Here is a 17,415-nt window from a genome sequence, read left to right as displayed (position 1 = left end):
TATAGAAGTAAATATCAAGAGAGATTTACAAGTGATATATTTTGAGTTATTTTGTTTCTAATTTTGGAGCTTTGAAGGTGCTCATGTACCACTCTTTCAAGTTTGTCTCCACAACCATAGACTGAAAACAGAAGAAAAACTGGAAGCTGAAGTTTTCTCATAGTCAAATGACATGAGACGCTAGGGCTCTGAGACTTTGTACAATTACAGGTGCCACTAATGACACAATAGTTGTAGTCCATTCATAAGGAACTTGCATAATGCATAACATGACAGGAAGTATGTGCAAGTGCTAACTACCATGAAGTTAAATTCATGGCTGTTACTTAATTATTGTAGTGGGTATTCACTTTCCAACCTCAAGCCACAATGGTGATAGTAGGTAAGGAAAGTCCCTGGGTTGATGGAAACCAAATTGATACTTTATCATGTTTATACACTTCTATCTCTCAGTGCAAGCTTTTTGACTATGGTATCCACCACGAAAGCATGATTCTGACCAACATAGCACAGAGGATTTGGACTGGAGTTTGTTTAGGAGCAATGTAGCGCTTGTTTACATTAGGAAAATTTGTGCTAATGTAGGTACATGTTGTCTAAATGTAGGTGTGTTATACTTGTGTAAACTTGGCTTGCATCTGTGGCTTTCTTCAGTGAGTACAAGAACAAATCAGAAATACAAAACACATTTTCCATCAGTGCAGCCTGCCTGTAAAAGTTTAATGTTCAAATTTCTGAAATGTCTCAGGGGCCTACTGGTACACATGTTGTTTTAAAATATAATGTGTAAAACTTGGAGTATAGGGTTGAGTACCAATAATTTTACTGACTTGTGTTGCTATTAATATACATTTCTTTACTGTGATGTATTAGCGTATTGATGAGCTGCTTTGTCTCTCTGATATATGCACACTCACACAGTGCCAGTACTGGAAGAAGTCAAATGATCCACACTGTGATAATGAGAGATACACACTGTACATGGAGTGGGCCAGGTTTTTACGTTTTTTCAAGGAACAGCCTTTGGATCTCATCAGGTAAACTATAAGTTCGAAAAAGCATTTATTGCACTTGGCCATATTTAATGGGTTTTCACGGCAGTATATGCCTGTATTCATTTGTCATTTTGTTCCTCTTGGGAATTTTTTTATCCATTTGTAATGTTTGAGGAAAAGCAGATACTCAACCAGGCACCAGGTGCAGAGAATACATGGAATGTATTTTTATTAGCAACTGGCAACACTCTCTACTTCAAATCCTAAAACTGTTCCAACCCAATCACCCCTGGGGGGTCATTTTTCTGATTCTGCTTTGCATGCAGATGAATTTTTACAGAGGACTATTATGTGCAAGATTTTGGTCCAAGGTAGCAGGTATTTTACAAAAACAACTGAACACCATTTAAGATGGAAGTGTTTTGAGAATGTCAGTGACATTTTGTCACCATTCAATCTAACCTGAAAGGACACTTATTCAGTCTCAGATGTAAAATCCTACCTAATACCTGCATTCTAAGCACTTGGTCCCTTTCTCATTCTTACTTAGAAGTACATTTCTTTATTGATGTGACACATTTCTCCCATTTGTAACACATCTTGCTGCTTTTTCTATAATAAAAAAGACTGTTCTTTTTAAATGATATGTTTAATCCTAAATTCTGCTTATTTATTTTGGTGCATAACAGAGCTGAATTCACATTTATATAACAACTTTGTGGGTAGGGGAAATAATTCCTTAAATGAGGGACCAGAGAAAACAAAGGCAAATAAGGTCATCTGTTGTGCTCATTCAACACATATAACTCTTATGTATGGGCTATGTTTTGATCTTGCTTTAGCAGCATGACAATGGTTTTATTCTGTTGTGAGATCAGAATTTGTCCTATAGTCCTAATTTTGTATGGACCTTGACCAGTTTTGTCTTTTTTAATTTTCATTGTTCCTATTTCCTGTCCAATATCATTGTGTGTGTACAGGAAATACTATGGAGAGAAGATTGGAATCTATTTTGCCTGGCTGGGTTTTTACACTGAAATGTTGTTCCTAGCAGCAGTAGTTGGCTTATTCTGTTTTCTGTACGGTTGGTTTACAATGGATGCAAATATGAGCAGGTGAGTGTAATTGTCAAAACTGCATTGTAGTGGAGGGCACTACTTTGTTATTAAAGCAGAATTATAGTTTTTAAATGTCTATCTTAACGCTGCTGTTACATGTTTTCATAACTGCAGCTGTTCAGGATTTGCTCCATATGGAAGGAAGTCAGAACTGGCATTCACATATACTGGGAAAAAAAAAAAATATATATATATATATATATATAAAATATCAAGCAACTCAGGGTGTGGTTATAGTGGTTCTACACTCACTATAGAAAAGCAGGAAGCATACGTATTTTTAAACAAGAAATGTTTTCATTTACATCCACACAAAACTTTGTTGACATAAGTGGGATATACAAACAGAGCAGACCTGGTCACTTTATATTGCACTTACCACCGAGTTGGAAGTGGATAACATTGTTTTAATTTGGGAAAGGTTTTTATATCTTGGAGTTGTAATAGGTAGGTGCTTAAAGATGTTATTAAAATTCTGTGCATATCAAGTGTTCTTTACTGCCTTAAACCAGTGGTGTTTCCAGAGCCTTGTAGTTAACACTGCTACTGCCCCCTCATTGCCAAGTTTCCAGCCCAGGGGGAAAAGTCCTGCAGACCAGATGACATGGCCCTGTGTGCCAGATCACAGTCAGATCCAGCAGGCAGAGTCAGGCCAGGATGTGGGGTTGGTCCATGAGTGCAATCCATGCCCTGGGCCCTTATGCCAGATCTGGCCTGACCATGATTGTGGAATACAACATGGGGACTAACCTCGCACCACTCATATGTACCACAGAGCCAGACGGTTGAGCACTGCTGCCTTAAACTCTCCTTTTTTAAACTATCTTGTAAAGCAGGTGATTTCCTGCTTCAGAGGGCCAGCTGTTCTGAATTACCCACCAAAGAATCTAAATAGAGTGCAAACTGCAAGTGTCCCCTCCATCTGTGGTTATGAGCCTGCTTTCTCATGTACTGAACATTCTAACTTGTGTAGCTAAACATCGCAGGACTTTATACTGAGATTCCCTGAGATCATAGAATCATATCATAGAATCATAGAAGTAGGGTTGGAAGGGACCTTTTAGGTCTTCAAGTCCGACCCCCCGCCTGGGCGGAAGAAAAGACTGGACTCAAATGAGTCCAGCCAGGTAGTCATCAAACCTCTTCTTAAAGATCCCCAGGGTAGGAGCCAGCACCACTTCCCTAGGTAGTTGGTTCCAGCTCCTAGCCGTCCTAACTGTGAAGTAGTTCTTGCGGATATCTAATCTAAATCTACTCTCTAATAATTTGTGTCCATTGTTCCTTGTCATTGCCAGGGGGCACTAGGGGAAACAGTGTCTCCCCCTAAACCCTTCTGGTCCCCCCTAGTGAGTTTATAGACGGTCACCAGGTCCCCCCTCAGCCTTCTCTTGTGAAGGCTGAACAGGTTTAGGTCCCACAGTCTTTTAATGTAGGGTCTGCCCTGTAGTCCCTAGATCATGCAGGTGGCCCTCCTCTGGACCCTTTCAATGTTGTCCACATCCCTCCTGAAATGGGGCGCACAGAACTGGATGCAGTACTCCAGCTGTGGCCTGACCAGCGTCGCATAGAGGGGGAGGATCACCTCCTCGTACCTGCTAGAGATGCACCTGTGGATGCACAACAAGGTCCGGTTAGCCCTGCCAGCCGTGACCTCGCATTGTCGGCCCATGTTCATCGTGGAGTCAGTAATGACTCCAAGATCCCTTTCTGCCTCTGTGTTCTCAAGAAGGGAGTTTCCCATTCTATAAGTGTGCTGCTGGTTTCTACTGCCTAAGTGCAGCACCCTGCACTTGGCAGTATTGAAATGCATCCTGTTTATGTCAGCCCACTCCTGTAACCTATCCAGGTCTTGCTGCAGTCTTTCCCTCCCTACTAGCATGCTCACCTCACCCCAAATTTTGGTATCATCAGCGAATTTAAACAGGTTGCATTTCACCCTGTCGTCCAAATCGCTGATGAAGAAATTGAACAGCGCAGGCCCCAGGACCGAGCTCTGGGGGACTCCGCTGCCCACTTCCCCCCAGGTCGAATATGACCTGTCCACCACCACCCTCTGAGTACAACCCTTGAGCCAATCTGCAATCCATCTGACTGTGTAGGCATCAATGTCACAGTTGCCTAGTTTTTTAATGGGGATGGGCTGGAGACGGTGTCAAAGGCCTTGCTGAAGTCTAGAAAGACTACGTCCACGGCAACACCTGCATCCATTGCCTTTGTGACCTGATCATAAAAGGCAATCAGATTGGTCTGACATTATCACCCTAGATCTGTTTCTTTCATCTGCCTGGCACCGTCTCAGATAGTCTGTTTTTTATAACTGCAGAAAATCAGTTTAATTAATTAAATTTAAAAAATCCAAAACCACATTTTTGTTTGAATTTTACACATCAGATGCATTTCTCTATGCCCCCTTCCATTGAATTATGTCACTCTGACACTTGTATTCTAGTAATAATATTACATTCAGCCTGAAAGATCCTTACATACACATGTAAATGGACATTGAAAAGTGTAAGTAGGTCACTTCACTTGCCACTGCTATTCAGCTTCTTGAGGTTTAAAATGCGAACTTTAAAATATATCGTTATTGTTGCATAGTAGTACGCAGGAAAGAAGAAAATCCAGCAAGTTGAAAACTAGGGGGAAAAGACTTAAAGTGGAATATGGATACCAAAGTTGGAATTTGGCAACAATAATTGAGTTAATACTGCTGCTGCTGCCAAAAGTACTATGAAAACTTTGCCTGCAAGAACCTTGTTTAGTATCTCATCTGCGAGACTGTACAACTGTCACAGTGGGCTTGTAACAGAATTCTGGAGTACTGATTCAACCATGGTACGGGGGGATGCACACCACCTGTACTTCCTGGCTTTTTCTTTGAGGGTTCTCAAGACATGGCCTGATTACAGCTTATATCAGTTGGCTTGGGTATATCATGTGCAAAACTAAGAACTGGAGCTTTGAACTGATTGTGTTTATCATGTATTTGAAAGAAAGTGTAATGCAAAGCATCTGAAGAAATTCTGAAATTCTTTTCCTCAGCAAAGAAATCTGTGACCCTGCAATTGGAGGAGAAATTATTATGTGCCCTCTTTGTGATATGGATTGTAATTACTGGAAATTAAATACCACATGTAGGCCATCAGAGGTCTGTATCCAGTTCTGAAATCATTAGCCATTTTTTGTTTCCATTTAAATTCTGGTCTGTTACTGAACTGTCCCTATGCATTTCTGTTGCAGTATTCCCATTTGTTTGATAACGTGGCAACTCTATTTTTTGCGATTTTCATGGGCATATGGGGTAAGTATATTTAAGTTTAAATGAAGTAATGGGGAGATCTTAACAGAAACTTTCAGGGATATTGGGATAGCCTTTTATTGTTCCAGATCAAACAATAATTACCTGAACAAAGAATAAAAATAATTTAAAATTGTGGAGGAATTGCACAAAAAAATTAACCTCTTATCTTGTGCAACCGACATGCCTTTATATTTGCGGTTACAAGCCTGTTTCCACAGAAGTGGTTCTCTAGATCAAGTCACACTGTCTGTGCTTTCTTTTCTTGTTAGTTACCAAAGCCTCTGTAAACACACCCAGACTTTCATAGGGGATGGATATTTTGCAGCTGTTAGCAATTTTGAACATGCTGTTTCTTTTTTTCCAATTTTGCAATAAAATGTTTCTTCTTCTACCCCCATAAAGCGTATTTCTTCTACTTCTGACTAATGGCTACCACACTAGAAAGTAATAGAGAGGCACAGGTATTATTGTGGGTAACTGAGACCAAGACCAGTATGCCTCTGCACCAGGAAAATTCATACAATAAATATGGACTCTGATAATGCAGAACGCAGATGAATTTAAATGAGATCCCTGAAAGCATGCCTGTTTTAGTCATATAACTTAACCTGTACTCTAAGTACAAATTTCTGTGAAGCAAAGCTTTACAACCAGCTTGGCTATGAAAGTATATTACAGGAGCTGGGATAGTTTATGGAGCAGATAGGATAATAAAAAGGGAATTTTAGCTCTCCAGTCAGTGTGTGTGATGCATAGAGTTCTGTTTGCAGTCTCCAGGTTGCAATGCAAAGTGGTGGGTGTTTGGTTTTTTATGCTTCTGGACTTCATTGGTCTTCACATAGGGCCAGGATGAACTGGGTGTTAGCTATAGCCAAGTCTGAGAATTTTAACCTGACTGGGGTATGCCGGTGCTTCTGCTGGGACATAAAAATTGCAGAGATTCCTAGGCTGGATGCTTTTCTTCCTCTGCCCAATTCAGACCAATGACCAAAATTGGGATTAGGAAGGAATTTTACCCCACAGTCAGACTAACACAGATGGCAAGAATTTTTGCCTTCCTGTGTGGTGGGGAGCATAGTCCCCTTCTTTGGTTCTCTTGAGTGTATTTTAACAAACTACTTCCTGTCTTTACTATGGCAGGATTTTGACAGTGCCCCTTAATGTGCCCCTCATCCCCCCTTCCCCTTCCTGCTTCACCTGTTGCATGTTAAAAGGTATTTTTGATGTTTCAGGCATTGTGTCTGTGAGTTGTACATGAGGGTTATTTCTAAAGTTGTTAAGAACAGATTAAGCAGACACTTGTCTAGGACAGTTTAGATAGGGAAGATTGTGCCTTGAGCAGTGGGTTAGACTGTATGACCTTTGGAGGTTCCTGCCAGCCTTATGTTTCTATGATTCCAGGATTTGACTTCAGTGCTTATAGCTCAAATCATCAAAATATATCTTTGTACACGTGTAGGAAAACGTGCTTATTATTTCCCGTACTGAAGCATCTTTTGTCCTACTTGGGTGATTAAAACACAAAAAAATGTGGTATGAGTCTTAGCCCATCAAAATAACTATAATATAGATCTTCCTTTAACTCACAAAAAATTGGTTTATCTGTCTGATCATGGCAGCCAGGCACCATCCTCCTTACAGAGCTCTTTCTGAAATTAGTTGAAAGAATAGCTTGTCATCTGCTTTCTTCAGATCTTTCTTAGTTTCAAATAATTCTCCTTGAGTGGCATAAAATTAGCTAGTAGGGGATCATTCTGGAAATAAAAGCAAAGGTTTAAAGAGCAGTGTTCATTCAACCACCAAGCTTTAGCAACTCAGGCACTTCATATAATCAAAAGGATTACAAATTTTAGATCAGCTTGTAGAGAGTGTTTTTAGATGCCTTGCCATTATACACTTTTCCAACCTGATATTCCTAAAATGGGAAGGAAGAAATAGATTTAAGCCCAGCTCTCTCTTGATGACTTGGAAAGCATCAAACACCTACTATCTTTTGAAGTCACTTTATCATTTTAGTGCTTTGAAATCATAATGGATGCTTCAGAGAAAACTTTGGAAAATAATCAACTTAGAAGCAGTCTTGCTTATTTATAGTAAATATGTTTGCATAATAGACTCTTGTGCTCAAGGTGCTTATCTGAAACATCCTAACTCGTGTTAGTTCAGTATAGTTGGTTGTGTTAGAACTAGTCACCTCAATAGAACATGAATGTTTTAGCTACTGAGATATTGAGGCTTAGTTACTTTGTCACCTTTTTCTCTCTTTACTCTTAGGAGGCATCCTAACAAGTGTGTACGTACATGCATGGGCACACATTTCTCCACAGGATGAATAGTAGCAGCACATATTTGTGTCTCTGCTATTTGTCCCCAGGCATGCCCCCACATGCACATTCTGGCATAGGGCAAATTGACCCAAGTAGGGGGAGCTGGGGACATTGCCTGTGCTGGCCCCAGCAGCCTTACCTGGGGTGCTGGGGAACTCCGTGGATCAGCAGTGGCACCAAGCCAGCCGCTTGGAGCCTGACCAGCTGCCAGAGCATGACTCTGGCCAGCCAGGCTCCATTTCTGGTGGCACACGCTGCTGCGGCATGCACCATGTTGTTTTTTTTAGCAGTGTTTGGGGCGGGGGGAGTGTTGACACCAGGGTTTCCCAGTGTCAGAAAAAACTGCCACACTGAAAATTAGCAGTGTGGCAAATGGGTACACACACATCAAACAGATTTGCAGCGCCTCAAACAGATTTGAGGCACTGCAAACTGCACATGCATATTCGTGGGGACGTGCTCTTACACTCCAGTTCGTCAGTAAATATAATGAATAGCACAATTCTTAGTAGTGTACCAATATACTGATATGATCACCAGATAGGTTACATTGCAAGAGTAATAAGCCATGAGACATCTGGGAGAGAGGGTTGTTTAGTTTGAGTGGTCTCTAACACCATCCATTTACCTCTCTTAAATTGGTTTATTCTGCTTTCCCAAAACTTTTCAATTGTAGTCACACTTTTCTTGGAGTTTTGGAAACGCCGACAAGCCAGACTCAAATATGAATGGGACTTGGTTGACTTTGAAGAGGAACAGCAACAGCTCCAGCTGAGGCCAGAATACGAGGCAAAATGTACCCAAAAGAAAAAGAATCCAGTGACTCAGGTAATTAAAAATTTCTCTGTATTGTATTTGTCAATCATTCTTTGATAGACATGCAGGTGAATAAAAACTTAGTGCTAACAGTCCATATTAACACTTTTTTGTACTATGAGGGTTTTTTTCTTAGGAGCTAGTTAATTTCTTACTCCTAGGTAAAGATCCATGTCACCCTATATGAGGATGAAACAGGCAGGTAGCTACATCTTCACACAATGAGGTGAATTCTTCTCCCAGTCAGACAAATGAAAAGCTGAAATAAGTCTGCTGAAGTGATTGAAGATACTTCATATTACTTCCTTGTAGAGCTGGTTAAAAAATGGATACATGCTCAGATACTATGGTAATAGGGTTGTTCAAGAACCAAGAAATTATTTCCTCCTTTTTTACCGAAAGCATTTTAGAGCAGCATTTTTTAACCAGCCCTGTATACTATAGGAGAGAGTTCACCAGTAACATACAGAACATTACCTATGACCAGTACAACATACAATCTTGCTGAGCAAAATGGGAACACTTGAAATTTACACAAGGTCAGAATTTGGTTTTGTAACTTGTACTATTTATTATTTTCTTGCTGCAGGCATCTATTGGGTGAGTATTGAAGTTTTCACTCTTCACATGAATATAGTAGCAGAAGTAGCATATATCCAAGAAGACACAAACAACAAATCTCTGTTGTCTGCATTGATAAGGAGGAGTAAAGAAAATGAAAGTGCCAGTTAAATATGAAGCAGCTTTTCTGCCACACAAAGACAGCTTTTGATTTTTCTTGCAATATTACCTGTTGTCTGTTTTCTCAGAGAAGTCTGAATGTAGAAATAATACAGCACGAACTGGAATACAGAAGGTGAACACATGAAAAAGGAAATCACTCTATAACTCTGCAACGCTGGCCTGGAAGTGAGACCTGAATTCTGGAGTGCACTTCCAGTGCTGTTCATGCATATTGCTGTACATATTTATTGGATGAATGCAGAAATGACATTTAGAGCAGGGGCTCCTGAGAATCCTATACTGAAAAAATAGGACTTTCCTGAGTGACTTAGGTTCACTCAGAGCTACCTATTCTGAGAATATAATATAGGGTGAATTAAGACTGGCCTTTGTGGGGCATACCAAAACAACTATTGAGACAGTGGAACTGTACATCTCTCTAGGTGGATTTGAACTTCCTGGTAGGCATAATTTTCAGATAAGTCATTGGACAGAGGCAATTTAAAATTTGGGCCTATAGGCTCTTTAGAAGCTGAACTCATGAAAATTTAAACAAGAGTTATCTGGTAGTCTCTAGAATAGGTGGTAGGTATTTCTTGCCTATGATTAGAGTCTTTACCACCTTAAATCACACTGCTTGTCCCTGGAACTATGTTTTTAAATAATTCCTCTGCACTAATCATGTAGTAGTCATATAAATGAACACATATTCCATGTTCTGTAGCCATGGGTAATGAAACAGCATACTGTGATTAGAACAATAGTCGGCTGGTACTTCCCTTCATATCTCCTTAATTATTAGGAAAAATAGACCTTAATTTTATTCCTTACTGAATACATCTCTCCTTCCTTTTCTGGGTATGTAATGGTACCATCACCATTTTTATACCTCCATAACACATTCATTCCAGTTCAGTGAAAGTAGATGCCTGAACACTGTGTCAGAAATGTAGCTCTGCCAGTTTTATGATACTGTGGTACTCTTTTCAGATTGCTTAAGAGAATAAATTCCAAGCAAGTAATTGTTTTTTACTCCTATATATCACCTGTATCGAGATAATTGAAATGGAACACCTGTCTCTTTATTGTTACACTTTCTCTTCTAGCTTACATGCAAAATACCCCTAAAACAGCTAAATCACTGTGATTCTGCTATTAGTGGAGGAGAAATCAAGAGAAAAAAAAGAATCACATAAGGAACCTCATAACCATTTTGCACTGAAGAGCAATAAACTGTAGCGTCACTCATAATAGCAGAGCAGAATGTGGTTGGGATAAGGAAGTAGGGGAATGAATAGCGGACAGTAATTATGTACCACAATATGCACATGGTCGTGCAAGAGGGATGGTGAAGCAATCACGGTTTCTTATTCAGCCTCTGAGCTATAGCTGCAGGGGGTCGGAACCAATGCACTATTCTGAGAGTGAAGATTGCACCTCTAGCCCAGGAAGGTTCCCTGTGTAAAACAGTAGGCTTTGTATAGCATTTGGGTCATGACACATTGTCTTGTCTCAGGTACAAAAATCAAGTGTTAAGACAGGATAAGAGTTCCATCCAGAGGTGTTTTCTGTTTTTCTTTAAACATGCATTGACAATTGTTATTAAAAATCTCAATTACCTTGTAATATTTTACTTTCTGATACAGAACATTTGCTACCTTTGCAGATTTGTGGAAGCTTTTGTGCTGCAGGTTTTTGTAATGATCTCTGTCATTGGTAAACCTTAAAAAAAAGCCATACAGGTTAGCTTAATTTCCTTTCATTAACTAATGTATAATACTGAAAATGTGAAGGTACAGTGGTTTTAAACAGATTAGTTCTGCAAACTGAAAAGACAGTATTGACACAGTTCACTGAATTTACTATGCCCAGAGGCTAGCTTTGCTTCATTGTGAACTATTTTCACATCATTACTTGTAGCTACTCAAAGTCTTTGCCTTTCACTCAGCACTCTTACACAAAGATTACTCATTGTGAAACTGTAATCTTCATCTTCTTTGGTATTTAAATAGTGTTAGCATTACAGTAGTTTCTGGTGAAAAGACAAAACTAGCTCATAGCTGATCAAATTGTGCTCTCCCTAACTTCAGGAGGATTCATATTTACAGATATAAGAAAATCTTGGCCTCGAAACATTAAGGCTTAGCAATATGTTTTAAGGAGCAAATAATAGTATCTAAAACAACTTTGAGACACTGAACTCTAAAATAGGGTCTCACATCAGAAATGGTTGTTTTTATTGCAGTAAATAAATCCTCTAATATTTACAGACATGTTTATCTAAGGCAGACAGGGTTCTTTGAGTAAATCCAATATATTTTAAACTGTTAACTGATATCTTTTAAACAGTCGGTTTTACTGGCTTTGTTGCATACATACTGGCCTCTTGCTGCTTTACCATTCCATCCAGGAAAAGCACAGACCATCTGCAGATGCTTCCTCATCCTAACAAAGGGTGTTGGCGGCCAAAAGCTTTCTAAGATTTTTTCCAGCTATCTGAGTTGGTCTAATAAAAGATACCAGAATCACACAAAGAACCTTGCCTGCCTAATATTTACATGCATATCATTGACTTCAGTTATTTCTTAGTGAAAACTTCTATTGTATATTAATCACTAAGTATATCCTATACTAGATTGCAAGATTGCTTAGTTGATTATGAATATATGTGAGCCAGTCAGATTGCTTATTTATGAAAGTACAGCATGGGACTTCAAATGGACAATGCAATTGTGTGGACATACTGGTCACTGACTAAAAAATGTTGTCGTTTATCTCAGACATGAGCACACATCAGATAAAATGATTGATACTGTCCAATTGCCTCAAGGGAAAATGCTTCTTTCACTTCTGTTTTAGTCACACTGGGATACATCCATTCAATCTAATAAAATTACTCTGTAGTATACCAGTGGAACTGAGAACATTGTATTTTTCCCAGTTTATCTGATTTTATAGAACAGAAATAAAACAATTTAAATAAAATTCTGTTGTTCCAGTACCCTCTGCTCTCAAAACAAACATCTACTTTTTTCAGTCATTAAGTGGTATCATTTATATTTAATATTGTATTGCAGTAGAGCTTAGAGGGTTCAGTTAGGAATCAGGGCTTCATTGTCCGAGGCACAGACATACAACACAACAGCTCTTGCCCCTAAGAATTAACAGTCTAAGTAATGACACTGTTCTATATAAAATCCTCATCCATTGGTATAGCCCTTAATACCCCTAGTTAATCCATCTGATCTGATATTTTAGGAATTAGAAATGGTTGCTAGAGACAAGTCTTTACATCAACATGGAAAACTTATCTTCTCCTATATGGGAATACTTTTTTGGGTAAGATATCTCTGCATGAGATTGCAGCTTAGATTGGAAACTAATAAACATAACCATTTCATCAGTAAATAAAAGTTTGAAGAAGTGGAAGAAAATGCTTTATAGCTGTGTGGAAGAACTTAGTATATCACTGTAAATATTTCCCATAAGAAACCTTGACATGAGGAATTAAAAAAAAAAAACTTCAGTAGAATTTTGAACGCAAAGCTTCATTCCAGTGAACATAGCTTTACGCTAGTAGTTCTCTCCTCCGCAATCAACTAAAAGCCGATAATTGGATAAAACAAAACACAAGTTTCTTTTTGCAAATGACCAGTTTTGCAAAGGTGTAGCCATTCTCTCTGGTTATCATCTTTACTATTTGCATTATTCACTAGTCACTTCATTTCTGATTTCCTTATCAGCATGTGCAGAAACTTGCCACATACGTTCTTTGAGATAAAGTTTTAAATGATTTTGCTTTCACACAGCTTTGTGTGCTGCTTGATGTAAAAATTTGATTGTGGATTGTCAACTGTGCTGTGCTTGCTTGACTGTTTCAGGAGATGGAGCCTTATTTGCCTCTAACTAGCAAGGCTGTACGGTTCTGCATCTCAGGAACTACAGTGTTGTTCTGGGTGAGCATCTTTTTGAATCCCACTTTAACATATATTACAATAACTCATCATCACTAATTATCAGTTTAACACCTATTATCATGTTTGTTTTACATCTCCCAATTCATATGGTCTTGCATGGTTTCTGCTGTCATGCAGAGTATACTCCAATTCGTATTTTAAAGATCTGTCATTAACCATTAATTTTGACTGTTGATGTTGGGTCAAATTTAGCGCTGGCTTGCACTCTGGTATCATTCTTTTGTTTTGAAGGAAGAAAACTTCAGGGATTATACTTTACTAAAATAAAAGGTAGTACCAGTTCAATATATGCATCTGTACAGTGAATTTGACGGGCTATGGACAGGTCTTCTCCATCTCTAGTGCTATGATCTTATATATCTTTCCATGTGTGTTTTAAATGCAGGTATTAAATTGACTTTAACTCCTGCATTCGTGAATGCTTGTGGTAGATTATGTGACTAATATAACACTGCAGAATTCATAGATAGAGATTGCAGTAAAAATAAGTTGAAATATGACTCCATTAATTTCAGCCCTCAAAGTATATGCATACATCTGTATTGATTAACGGTGCTTTAAATCTGTTTTTTCCCTTAGATATCTCTGATAATAGCTAGCATGATAGCTGTGATTCTGTATCGTCTGTCAGTTTATGCTGCCTTTGCTAGCATCATGAAAAACACACAAACTCTGCAACCCATCAGTGGATTACTGACCCCTCAGTTGGCAACTTCAGTCACTGCCTCATGTCTCAACTTTGTTATCATCATGATACTGAATTTCTTGTATGAGAGAATAGCCATCTGGATCACTGATATGGGTAAGCAATATGGAGGATAACATAATTAATAGGGAAATGTTTTGCCCTGTCACCGCATGTCATTGCTCAGATGCAATTCTTGTTTTTTTCTAGGCCCTAAACATTTGCAGCAAGCCTTGTAACTGTGGCAATTATAGGCAAAGTCAGTCTTCTTTCATTGAATACTTGTCACCCTAGGTGGCTTTTTTCTTCTTATGTATTTTGATCCTTTTTATAATATCTGAATGCACGGAAACTATTCTGACCCTAGAGTAATCAGGAAGTCTGAATATCTCATTAAAAACATGTATATTATTAAAATCTTAAAAGGAAGATCAGACAGTCTTGATTTAGCAGGATTTTTGTGAATAGTCCTGAATATGAGTTCATTGTGATTCTAAACCTGAAATACTGTTTTTCTGCAAGCAACTTTCCAAGAAGGACAGTTACATAAGCAAAATACCCACAATCTTTATCTTTCCTTGTATTGGATATAATTGTCCTCCCAGGGATTTGTATGCATGGATTTCCCATTTGGAAAAGGTGTGAAGAGGGAACAGGAAGCTACATCTACAGAACTATCTTGTCTACCTCTGGACCCTACAAGTCCAGCATGCTTGCAGGGAAGGAGCAAACAGAGGTCCTATAATGTACCATATAGCCAAATTCCTAGTCCCTTGTAATATATATCCTCTAAAATCAGGCATCCCAGGAGCTGGAGGATCCTGCTGGGGGCCAGACTGAAGAACATCTTTTCAATTTGGGGCAAACGTTATATTCTGATCCACAGTGGGGGACCCCGTTGCCCTCCTTCTCCCTCCTCAGCGGAATACTGTCAGTGGGGAGGTAGGGTGCAGGTTGGAATCTGTGTGATGGGATCTTTGAAGATTTCTTTCCCTCAAAGATTTCTCTGTGTATTTTTCCACAGGCAAGCAATCTGCATCATTAACAATTTCATAATTTCTAGAAGGAGATGATTTTAAAACCCACAAATATTAAAGTAAATACTGGGTGCATCTGCACTGTCCTTAATGTGCTTTTGCTACTGCATATTAAAATTCATTACCTCTAATGTGAGGTACTAAGTAAATGGACATTAGCTGCCCTATTGCATAGCAACGAAAGCACACACTTTTTTAGTGGCGCTAAATGTGCAATAGCCTAATTTTACTGCGCATTAGCATATATGCACGGTTTTTGCCATGATGCTCTAATGTGTATTAAAATAGGCTACTGCGCATTAAAGCGCATGTGTAGATGTGCCCACTGCATGCCAATGGCCCACAGGGCTCTCATTTGTCTGGTTTTTAAATTTTAATTCTTCTCTGTCCACTAGCAAAATAATAGCAGTAAGTCAGTTACTGAAACAGCCATTTGTATAAAAGAAAAGTATCCTTTTTTCAACTTCAAATCAAATTCTTGTTAAATCCCAATTAAAGTGTGCACAAAAGCTTGAACAATCATATTATTTTGTATATTTGCACATTAATGTGAAGGATTAATCCTAAATAGGCAAAACACCATCATCCCTGCTTTATGGTGATCAGTTAATAGTAGATAATGCCAACTTTTCCACTTTTGTGTACTTGCTGCCCTCTAATGGTGAGCAGGGAGTCTATCATCTGTTGAAGTTTTAGTGGAAGACAGGAACAAGAAGCTAACTAGAATTTGTCAAAACCGTCTTTTTATTCTTGATTTCTTTGTAATGAAGAGGGGAATTTTTACTTTCAGAGATATACATATAACTGTGGCTAGTATCATTGGGAATTGTATATTCTTGTTTAAGAGCAAAATGTGTGTAAACTCAAAGACAAGATTTTTGGACGAGAGTTCCCAAACATTTGTTATTGGACAGTAATCCTTTCAAGTGACTGCCTTCACGTCTTCAGTTTAGTTTACTTCTTAACTCAACTTAAACTTACTGTATTTTAGTTTATATATTCAATACAATATATGAGCACAAGCATGTGTAATAAAATGGCCAAATGTAGCATAGGGACATGAGAATTTATTTATTAGACTAAATTCAGCAAAATAGGTGCACAGCCATAAAAAATATTCCTGTCCTGAGTGATCTGAACCCAGTACACATTCAGGAAGTTTCAACCCACTTCAGAGCATCCTGAATATTTGTAGTTATTTTTTCATTCTTCCTCTGCTCCAAACAGTTAACTATTGTTATATTACTGGTAACCTTACTGCACTTTCTGTGATTGGTACTTTCAGCTTCTTAAGAAAACAAACATCATAGAGAACATGGCTACGAGTCTATCAGAGTCCTTAGGGTGTTCACGTCTGTGTTACCTGCTTGGTTCCCCTCGCTTCTTCTCAAATTCTTTCCGTTTCCCCCAACCCCTTTGTTTTTCTATTCACCTGTTGCAAAACTCACTTTCAAAGTGGGTCCCACTTTCTTTGCTTCACAGTACTTTTGATTGTAGAAAGCTATTGTCTTCCAGAGAGAGCACAACTAATGTTCTCTGAGCAAACCCACAGTTTGAGAAATGCACTAAAGAGTTACAAGCTACAGGGTTTTAAGGCAGAGTTAGTGATAATGAGCAATATATAAAGATGAGAAAATATGAGCTGATAAATATTTCTAGAATGACTTCCATTTCCCTGCCTACTCACTATAAAAGATATCCAATCTGAAAACAGGAATGCAATCTGCTGAACTGATAGTTTTTTCCATGGAATCACTGTGGGTGATGAACACATACAAGTCTGCATTTGGCTAGAAATGTGGTAAAGAAATTAATTTAGTTTGGTTCTGCAGAGATCCCAAGGACTCACCTGGAATATGAGAACAGACTCACTATGAAGATGTTCCTGTTCCAGTTTGTCAACTATTACTCATCCTGCTTCTATGTGGCCTTCTTCAAAGGAAAGTTTGTTGGATACCCTGGAAAGTATACATACATGTTTAATCACTGGAGAAATGAAGAGGTATGACTGTCCCTGTACTTTTCATGTATGTGGGATGCAATTAATATATTAAGCCAGGTCCCCATTATTATCCCTTGGCTCCAAGAGATTACTAACTGCAAGAAGAAGTTTAGAATGAGTCTGTTGTTCTTCAGCAATCCTGGGCTTGGCTTTCTAAGAGCTGGTGTCACTAAGAGGAGCTCTGTTTCTGCTTTAGCCTGGCATCAGGGTGCTTTAACCTAGCACCTACCCCTTTAAGGCCTATGGCTATGCCACACCTGATCTTATGAAGTTAAGCAGGGTTGGGCCCAGTTAGCAGTAGGATGGGAGACTGCCTGGGAATACCAGGTGCTGTAGGCTTGCCTGTTAGACCAAGAGCCTATCTTGGTCTGCTGTTTGGTACCATGTAAACCAGTACAGCCTATTCTGGGGTTAGGTTGTCAGTGACTAAATTG

At 38.8% G+C, this 17,415-nt stretch overlaps 1 protein-coding gene across 10 annotated transcripts in view; it reads left to right on the top strand.

The window, feature by feature from the left end:
- Nucleotides 1-17,415, top strand: part of ANO5 (anoctamin 5) — a 99,766-nt gene that overhangs the window by 65,057 nt on the left and 17,294 nt on the right. For 8 of the 10 annotated variants that reach the window (XM_090032856.1, XM_090032854.1, XM_090032852.1 and 5 more), the window contains 8 exons: nt 922-1,037; nt 1,976-2,110; nt 5,156-5,261; nt 5,354-5,414; nt 8,418-8,569; nt 12,539-12,619; nt 13,837-14,059; nt 16,812-16,981. In XM_090032856.1, coding sequence (XP_089888982.1) covers nt 922-1,037; nt 1,976-2,110; nt 5,156-5,261; nt 5,354-5,414; nt 8,418-8,569; nt 12,539-12,619; nt 13,837-14,059; nt 16,812-16,981 — 1,044 coding nt within the window. Of the gene's footprint in view, nt 1-921; nt 1,038-1,975; nt 2,111-5,155; nt 5,262-5,353; nt 5,415-8,417; nt 8,570-12,538; nt 12,620-13,161; nt 13,237-13,836; nt 14,060-16,811; nt 16,982-17,415 lie in introns of all 10 variants that reach the window. The other 2 variants (XM_090032855.1, XM_090032850.1) reach the window with 1 other exon arrangement.

The sequence above is a fragment of the Crocodylus siamensis genome, chromosome 2, assembly GCF_052110815.1.
Source record: "Crocodylus siamensis isolate JL-2025a chromosome 2, ASM5211081v1, whole genome shotgun sequence".
NCBI lineage: Eukaryota > Metazoa > Chordata > Crocodylia > Crocodylidae > Crocodylus > Crocodylus siamensis.
This window is presented reverse-complemented; position numbering and strand designations above follow the sequence as displayed.